The following is a 9,954-nucleotide window of genomic DNA, read 5'->3' as shown; positions in this document are numbered from 1 at the left end:
GACTTGCCAAGCTGCAGCTCACCGGGGTGGACCTCCAAGCTAGCAGTGCCAGATGAAAATCGTTTTCCCACACTTTTTGATTTGCGGAGGATAGATTTCACTGTCTCGACTTGGCGCTCAATGAATCCATTAGATTTTGGGTATGTTGGGGATGAAGTGACGTGGTCAAAATTCCATTTCCCGGCAAATGGACGAAATTATGCGCTGGAGAAATGAGGACCATTATCACTCATAAACGTATCAGGAATTCCGAATTCAGAAAAAATCTGTCCCAAAGTCGCAATAATCGTGCGACTGGGAGCAGACTTGGGCAGTTTGCGAACAATAGGAAATTTGGAAAAATAATCTGAGATGACGAGCCACTGAGCTGCATCAAAATAGAACAGGTCACATCCGACTTTGCTCCAAGGTCTGAGCGGAATGTCATGTTGCTGTCGTGGTTCAGGCAGTTGAGATTTCTGATGTCATTGGCAGGTAGGACAGCATTCCACCAGCTGATCAATGTCCATGTTAACGTTATACCAGTAGATAGTGTCCTTCGCCCGCAGTTTAGTTTTCTCATGTCCAAAATGGCCTGAGTGGAGTTTCTGCAGAATGTCGTTTTTATACTCTGAGGTATAACGACTCTCTCTCCTTTTAGAATTACGCCATTTTCAATTGACAGCTCATCCCGAAAACTCCAGTATGTCCTGAGAGCCTCTGGGAGGTCCTTCAGATGGTCTGGCCATCCACTGATAATAAAGTCTCGAAGTTAACTCAGGTCAGAATCACGAAGTGTTTGTTTCCTGTTGTTGCTGTGACAACTTCTCAGAAGAGAAACGGGCCAAGTCAACACGCAGGTCCAAGTCAATTGTCATTGTATTGAGTGGACTAGGAAGGCCATTGGCAAGCTGATTGTCTGCCCCAGGGTGGTCCTCCGTTGTAAAGTTATACCCTTGGAGTCTGACAAGCATTCGTTGCAATCTCGGCGGGGCAGCAATCAATGGCTTGTCATTGATCATCAACAACGGTTTATGATCGGTGAGCACAATGAAACTCTGACCATACAGGTAGGTATGGAAACGTTCAATGCCAAACACGATGGCCAATAGCTCACGTTCAATGCAAGCGTAACGTTGTTCAGTATCTGTTAGTTTTGCTTGCATACTCCACTGGCTTTTGCTGGTTTCCATGGCCTGAAACAATGCTGCACCAAGGCCTTGAAGACTGGCATCAAATTGGAGGTTGACTCGCTCCTCTGGCTGTTAGTAGTGGAGAAGAGATGTTTCCGACACCTCATTCTTCAGATGATCAAATACAATTTGATGGTGCTGCTCCCATAGGAATTCAGAATCATTTTTGAGGAGGTATCTAAGAGTCGCGGATTTCACATTGAAGTCCTTGATGAAGCGCTACAAATATGTCATGAGGCCGATGAAATGTCAAAGCTCGGCTTTGTTCTTCGGTTTTGGAACAGCTCTCAGATATTCAACCTTCTGCTGGCCAGGCTGTATTCCTTGTCTACTATAAGTCTTACCGAAGAAGGTAATGCTGGTGTTTTGATGTGGCATTTGCTTGAATTAAAACGAGGCCTTCGTATTGTGCTGTTTTCATCAGTTCCTCGAGGTGCCGGTCATGCTCCTCCTCATTGGCACCATCGACAGCGATGTCATCTGCTATGCCAACTGCACCTTTACAATTCTGGAGAATAATAACTTCTGTCCTGTCTTCTTCTGTCTTCTGAGAATAATAATTAATAACTTCTGTCCTGGAAGTCCTTGGTGTCCTTGTGTTTTATACTTCTCCCACCCCCACCCTTCCCACGCCTCCTCCCCCCAAGCCCTCTCCCACCCACACATCTCCCTGCTCTCAAATGTTGTGTTTGTGTGCTTCCCCTTCTCTCCTCATCTTGTCTTCCGCTCCCTCTTTTTATATCCTTTGTTTGTCTGTTTGATTTGTTTGTGAAATAAATGTTAGCTCTTTCACGAGCCTCGATTCTGTATACATTCCAAAAAAAAAAAAAAAAAAAAAATACGGTCCCTTTCCATCTGGAAAATATCCTGGCTTACCCCCGGTCCAAATAGCAACCGTTGGAAACAATACTGGCCCGCTGGGGTCTGAAATGTAAGAAGTTGTTGGCCATCTTCATCGATTCTTACAGACCAATAACCTGACTTGGCATCAAGTTTGGAGAAGTATTTCGCGCCTGCAAATTTGTGATTGAGCTCTTCCATTGTAGGTATTTTGTGATACGGGTGAATCAGGGCTCGATTGAGGTGCTTTTGGGTCCAAGCAAATCTGAATATTGCCATCTTTTTTGGTTACATACACGACAGGTCAAAAGTTTTAGAACACCTCAATTTTCTAGTTTTTGTTGAAATTAATGCAGTTTAATGTCTCAATGTACTCTGAAATTAAGCATGGAACAAATAAACAATTGGAGATAAAAAAAAGAAATCATGGAATCATTTTGTTTCACAAAATTTAATTTACATTTTTGACTCAGAAAAGTAGCCACCTTTTGCAGATATAACCGACGAACACACTCGTGGGATTCTTTCTGCAATTGAAATCAAATATTGTTCCGGAAGTTCTTCCCAACAGTGTTGCAGAAGTTCGAGGCCTTCACATTGTGCTGTTTTCGAGGCCTTCACATTGTTTGAAATTAAGCATGGAACAAATAAACAATTGGAGATAAAAAAAATAAATCATAGAATCATTTTGTTGAAAAAAATTTAATTTAAGTTTTTGACTCAGCAAAGTCGCCGCCTTTTGCAGATATAACCGCCGAACACACTCGTGGCATTCTTTCTACAATGGAAATCAAATATTGTTCGGGAAGTTCTTCCCAACACTGTTGCAGAAGTTCCCACAAATGTGTTGCACTTGGAGGTTGCTTTGCTTTCACCCTTCTGTCCAGTTCATCCCAAACCAGCTCGATGGGGTTTAAGTCTGGAGACTGTGCTGGCCATTCCATGATTTGAAGCCTACCGTCTTGTTCTTTTCCTCGAAGGTAGTTTTGGCATAGCCTGGAGGTGTGTTTAGGGTCATTAGCTTGCTGTAGGATGAATCCCTGACCAACAAGGCGTATACCAGAGGGTATTGCATGGCGCTGCAAAATGCTGTGGTAGCCCTTTTGGTTCAGGGTGCCAGTCACTCTGTGCAAGTCGCCGACTGCATCCAGCAAAAGAGCCCCAGACCATCACGCTTCCTCCTCCATGTTTGACAGTTGGTGTCACACACTGACGAACCATCCTTTCGCCTACTCGACGGCGTACAAAAATCCTGCGTGATGAACCAAAGATTTCAAATTTTGATTCATCAATCCATAAGACCTTCTTCCAGTCTTCAGTTGTCCACTGGTGGGGCTTCGTGGCCCAGGCAAGCCTCTTTTTCTTATTTTGCCATCTTAGCAATGGCTTTCTTACTGCCACTCGACCTGTCAAATCTTCAGCTCGAAGACTTCTCTTCACAGTTGAAACTGAGACTTGCTTCCTTCGACCAGTGTTAAGCTGTGCTTGAAGCTGTTGTCCTGTGAGCCGCCAATCACGCAAGCTGTTGACTCTCAGAAACTTGTCTTCTGATTCTGTTGTGGCTTTGGGTCTGCCAGACCTCTTCCTGTCAGTTTCCTCCAGTTTCCAATATACTACTTCCTGCAGTGCAATATTGTCCAAATAATGCTTCAGAGGGTGTAATAACAGTCTGTTCCAATACTGCTTTTATACAGACAGGGGGTTTGCAATCAAGTGATCAGGAGAGGTTGGGACACATGTAGGAATTGTTTGCATCAAATTTCAAGGCTTAATTTACTTACATTGCTGCAGAACAGCTGTAAGTTGGAAACCCATTACTTGTTCCCTGAAGAAAGTCTTTTTTTACAATATAACAGTAAACTGTTAACAGTACATACATTATTTTCCCGTTTTTGCTAACCTAAACTTTTTTTTAACCTCGTGCAGTTTACTTCTTACCTTTGTACCATTTCAGGTTATTCACTGGACATTAAATTGCGTAAATTTCAATGAAAACTGGATAAATTGAGGTGTTCTAAAACTTTTGACCGGTAGTTTATGGGTTCTGCGTGGTGGATCGACATGTGGGGGGACATTTGGGTCCACAACAAGCTTATGCATTGTATGAAATTCACCGATGCGGGCAAATTGTTGTGGGTATGCATCCATAAGATCCTTCACACTGTTGTAAACCAGTGGTTGGTTACTGTTCACTGAACAATGCAACGTAACAACGTGTAGATTCTTACACGACGGGAGGCCCAGAACTGCAGGACCACTGACATCCACAACAAACAAACGTGTGCTGGTCCACAGTGATCCCTTGTAAATGCAGGCCACGTCTACAGGGCCAAAACACTTGATGTGGGTTCCATTGTATGCAGTTAAGACACTCTTTGCTGTCTGAAGAGTGCCAATGTAGGGTTCATAATTTGAATTCAGCATTTCAGGAAACATGTGTCGAAAAGTGCGAATGGGCAACGTGTTTCCTTGTGCACCTGTGTCCACCTTCAGCTTAAGATAATGAATACCCGGCCTGTTGCATAGACTGACATGGAGTGTTGTGTAAACCTCATTATGTTGACCAGGTGTATCAATCGAATCAAAAGTCAATGAATCAAACTGTGATGCAAGGTCATCAGGGTCATCGGTGTTGTGCTGATGCCTGTGTTGCTGTTCCATTATAGGTGCGTCATACACTGCTTCGTGTTGTGCACTGGCATGATGAACACTATGAGTGTTAGGAAACCGCGAATACCTTACGCATGGGTGTTGTCCTGGAACTCGAGGGTCTGGTGTACCTTCTTGGTCAATGCTGTGAAGATCAACACGAGTATGTGATTTCTGGGGGTTCCAGCGAGAATTCCGGCGAGCATTACCTGGGGATCATAGTTGTTGGGTGCAATGCTTCTCAATGTTTGGTGTCTGTGGGCATTCAATGAGAGGTAGGGTCGTGGTTGTTGAAACTTGGAGGGAAGACAGAACTTGGCCCAATGACCTAGTTTAGCACACAATCTGCATGTGTCGTTGTGAGCAGGACATTGGTTACGTGTTGGAGGGTGTGAGGTACCAAAGCTTTTGCACTTACTGAGTCTCAGGCCAACAGTGGAGATGTTTCCATTGTCGGTTGCTTTGTTAGCAAAATCACTCATAGAATGCAGCTGTTTGATGTATGTGGCCGACGCCTCGTATGTGTGCCCCAGTTTCAAGGCCTCGTTTAGAGTAAAGGTCTTAGGTTTTGTCAGAAGCTCCTCCTGAAAGTCTGACATTTGGGTACTTGCAATGATCTGTTCTATCAAGCGGTGAGCCTCTTCTTGTTTGGAGCTGAAATCACACTTCTGAGATTGAAGCTTGCACCGGCTGATGAAGGCATCCAGTCACTCACCGAGATTCTGGCAGCAGTAACGAAGCTCCAGTCGACAGATCCTGAAGTTATCCGAGGGTTCCATTTGTTCCAGGAAGCAATTGAAAATATGTGCGGGTTGCTGCCACTGTTTTTCTGTTAAAGTCCATGTGTTGTACCGGTTGAGGCCTTCCTCTCCCACTTGAAGCAGGATCAGTGGCACCTGGTTGTTCTCTGTAATGCCTCAAACTTGAAAGTACAGCCCCAATCGCTGCCTAAACATCTTAAAGGCTGCCGCTGTGTTAAGCGCGGTCCAATCCATGCACGGCGTTCCCGCCAGGTCCGCCATTGTGAACGGTGGCTGCGAGGTCAACGAGGAATGAGCTGATTATAAGAGGCACGGGAAACACTGGCTTTTTGCCTCGATGAGCTCGAATATGCGTCGTAAAACCGCTGCCACCATGTCAAGTTCCGATGTAAAATAGATCACGAGGTGATGTCAAAGAGAACAATCACTTATTGCAACACCCGGAACCATGTTCATGTCTACGACCCCGAACACACACCACCTGCGCCCCTCGCCGGAACTCCGCCTTCATACTCCAAAACGCAAGCAAGCACTTCTGGTTCCACACAACTAATGTAATATCATTACAGGCACCACAGCCTAAAGCGCCCCCACCGTCTTGCTTATACGGTACCTACCCGCTGCCTCGTAGAAATGCACACACATGTGTGATGACATCTTTGCCATGGTCCTTCAGGGGTGGTGAAATGCGTGCTTTGATGCCTTTGTGCTTTGTTGATTTTTGAAACGTGCGTGAATGGTTAAGGGATTTGTGTGAATGAATGAGGGTGAAATCCACCGAGCCAGGTCACTCACCTGTAACACCAGGACAGGGCCCGTGGAAATTTGGGGCCCATTGGGATGGCCCCGCAAGTAACATTTGCTATTGTGGCACCCACGGGGGAACGTGGTCTGAAGGAGGAAGGGGTATGTTGTTTTTATTGAAATTTTGCAATGGTTGATAGGTTTTGTGGTTAACGTAGGTCTGTGTGTGTTGCTGTTTTTCTCTTCCTCCACAGGAGTTAGGAACGAGGATTCTAATGATTGTAAATATTTGAAATGCAAGTTGTTGCTTAAGGGAGTAGAACGGTATGGAGAACAGGTAAGTAGATATGGCTCACTTCGCACAGCCCTCCTGATTTATTTCATAGGCTGATTAAGTGTGAGTCGGTAAGTTGCAAGATTGGGTGGGTAGCACCTGTAATGAACCTTGCGGGAGCTACGGTTCCAGGAGGGGGGCTGTGTTATCTCATCTCAACATCTCAAGGAATCACAATTTGTATTCTGCTTCACATACTTTTATTCAAAGGACAAGGAACTCAAAACATTTCCCCAGTTTCACAGATTGTAGCAAGGAGAAAGGCTCGGCAGGCAGGGAGCTGCTCATAAGGAAAGAATGTTGATGCAAGGTCAAACAAAGATTTTGTCAACAGCTTCCCAAAACCAGACAGTCAGACGCTAGGGAGGCAAATGTGTCATATTGCCCCTAATTAGCCTGAGATTCGAATGAAATCCCTCACACATGTTTCAGAAGGTGCAACCCAGGTCTCAAAGTATCCACCTTCCTGTGTGTGTGGGTTGTGTTTGTGTGATTGTGTGCGTGTCCATATATGCATGTATAGGTGTGTATGTTTGTGTTGTTGGCTGCTATCTCCACATGTGGGTGAGTTTCTCCTGTGCGGTGTCTTCTCCCCCGTGTGAATTAGTTTGTGTTTATTTAAATTTGATAACTGATTAAAAACCTTCGAACACACAGCACACTTGTATGGTTTGTCCCCAATGTGAATGTGTCTATGTTCATTTAAGGCTAATGGACGACTAAAAACCTTAGAACACACAGAACACTTGGGAACACTTGTACGGCTTCTCCCCCATGTGAATGAGTTTGTGTGTATTTAAATGTGATGATTGACGAAAAACCTTTGAACACACAGAACACTTGTACGGTTTCTCCCCGTGTGAAATAGTTTGTGTGTATTTAAAGTTGATGAATGACGAAAACCTTCAGAACACACAGAACATTTGAATGGTTTGTCCCCAATGTGAATGTGTCTGTGTTGATTTTAGGCGACTGGACGACTAAAAACCTTTGAACACACAGAACACTTGTATGGCTTCTCTCCCGTGTGAATTAGTTTGTGTTTATTTAAATTTGATGATTGACGAAAACCCTTTGAACACACAGAACACTTGTACGGTTTCTCTCCCGTGTGAATTAGTTTGTGTGTCTTTAAGCTTGATGAATGACGAAAATCTTCAGAACACACAGCACACTTGTATGGCTTCCCCCCAATGTGAATGTGTCTGTGTTTATTTAAGGCTACTGGACGACTAAAAACCTTAGAACACACGGAACACTTGTATGGCTTCTCTCCCTCGTGAATTAGTTTGTGTCTATTTAAATTTGATACATTATTAAAAACCTTCGAACACACAGCACACTTGTATGGCTTCTCTCCCTCGTGAATTAGTTTGTGTCTATTTAAATTTGATACATTATTAAAAACCTTAGAACACACAGCACACTTGTATGGCTTCTCTCCCGTGTGAATTAGTTTGTGTTTATTTAAGCTTGATGATTGACGAAAAACCTTTGAACACACAGAACACTTGTACGGTTTCTCTCCCGTGTGAATTAGTTTGTGTGTCTTTAAGCTTGATGAATGACGAAAATCTTCAGAACACACAGCACACTTGTATGGCTTCCCCCCAATGTGAATGTGTCTGTGTTTATTTAAGGCTACTGGACGACTAAAAACCTTAGAACACACGGAACACTTGTATGGCTTCTCTCCCTCGTGAATTAGTTTGTGTCTATTTAAATTTGATGCATTATTAAAAACCTTCGAACACACAGCACACTTGTATGGCTTCTCCCCCGTGTGAATTAGTTTGTGTCTATTTAAGCTTGATGATTGACGAAAATCTTCAGAACACACAGCACACTTGTATGGCCTCTCCCCCGTGTGAATTAGTTTGTGTCTATTTAAGCTTGATGAAAGACGAAAATCTTCAGAACACACAGAACATGTGAATGATTTGTCCCCAATGTGAATGTGTCTGTGTTGATTTAAGGCTAATGGACGACTAAAAACCTTTGAACACACAGAACACTTGAACGGCTTCTCCCCCGGATGAATTCGTTTATGTATATTTAAATTTGATAACTGATTAAAAACCTTTGAACACACGTAACACTTGTACAACTTCCCTCGTTGGTTGTTATCTTCATTCGCGGGTTTCAGCAGGTGCAACGCAGGCCCCCCACAACTTGATGTGTCCATCTCAATTTGATCCTTTTGACTTGCTGCTGATAACCACAAAATCCTTACAACGTTTGTGCTGATTCTTCACAAATTTTGTCTCAATGTGGACGAGTGTGCAAAATCCTCAGGACACAATGAGCATGTGAGTTCAACTTCTTCCCAGTTTGTCCTTTGTGATGTTGAAATAAAACTGAGTAAGAAAAAAAGGAAAAACAGCACAGAGAGAGAGAGAGAGAGAGAAAGAGAAAACGAACAGACAACGAACAGACAACGAACAGACAATTAGCCTATTAAAAATCATTTGCAAAAATCCTTTTTAATGAGCGATCATTCAAATTTCACCACCTCCCTACACCATAACAATGATACGTTACACGTCGTGAATAACTTTTGAAAAATATATTCCATTCACGAAACCTCCGTGGAGTTGAATATTTCCCTGGTGATGATTAAAGGGCATTTACTAATCGATTTCAGATTCCCAAACAGAGGCACCAAGACTTGCTCATAGAGCTTGAAGTTGTTGTCACGTAGTGTGCTTGACCGAGTCTTCATCGTGCCTAATTAGTCTGCGAATAAAGATAGGTGGAGGTGCTTGTCTCTTCACACCCTCTTCAACCTTTTGGACTGGCGTCGTGACGGGCGGTCGCGTTTTTCGTGTGCACCGTGAAGGGAACATTTGGAGCTTTATTGAGCCTTTACCACGTTGGGGGAAGGGGGGGGGGGGGAGGTGTTGTTAGACTCGGTGCTTCTCGAAAACCAGAAAAGAACAAAAACCAGAAAAGTGTCAGAGCAGGTCAGACACAAGATTGTAGCCAAGCATGGACAATCTCAAGGCTACAAGTCCATCTCCAGAGACCTTGATGTTCCTGTGTCCACCATACACAATGTTATCAGGAATAGAGTAGCCAACATCCCTGGACGTGACCACAAGAGAAAACCTGATCGAAGATTGCAGTGAAGGATTGTTTCAATGTTGGAGAAAGCACCTATATCAACTGCCAAACAGATTCAAACTGACCTTCAGACACAAGGTACGACAGTGTCAACTCGCACCATTCGTCACCAACTGACTGAAAGGAGACCCATGAAGACCCCACTGCTGCTGAGAGATAGACAAAAGAAAGCCCGAATGGAGTTTGCCAAAACGAACCTGAACAAGCCTAAATCCTTCTGGGAGAATGTCATGTGGACAGATGAGATCAAATTAGGGCTTTCTGGTAAAGCACATCATCTCTATGTTAACAGAAAACAAAATGAAGCTTTCAAAGAAAACAACACCTTCCC

At 43.7% G+C, this 9,954-nt stretch overlaps 1 protein-coding gene across 1 annotated transcript in view; it reads right to left on the bottom strand.

The window, feature by feature from the left end:
* Positions 1-1,512: 1,512 nt before the first annotated feature.
* The window catches only part of LOC137414558 (uncharacterized), a 42,542-nt gene continuing 34,100 nt past the window's right edge, over positions 1,513-9,954 (bottom strand). Inside the window, 7 exon segments of the mRNA XM_078775232.1 lie at positions 1,513-1,652; positions 4,127-4,870; positions 5,080-5,283; positions 5,377-5,535; positions 7,059-7,245; positions 7,247-7,359; positions 7,362-8,611. Of these exon segments, the coding sequence (XP_078631358.1) occupies positions 1,513-1,652; positions 4,127-4,870; positions 5,080-5,283; positions 5,377-5,535; positions 7,059-7,245; positions 7,247-7,359; positions 7,362-8,611 (2,797 nt within the window).

Source organism: Myxine glutinosa, chromosome 4, assembly GCF_964187855.1.
Source record: "Myxine glutinosa chromosome 4, kmMyxGlut1.1, whole genome shotgun sequence".
Lineage (NCBI taxonomy): Eukaryota > Metazoa > Chordata > Myxini > Myxiniformes > Myxinidae > Myxine > Myxine glutinosa.
The sequence above is the reverse complement of the archived record's forward strand: the minus strand, read 5'-3'. Positions and strand labels throughout refer to the sequence as shown.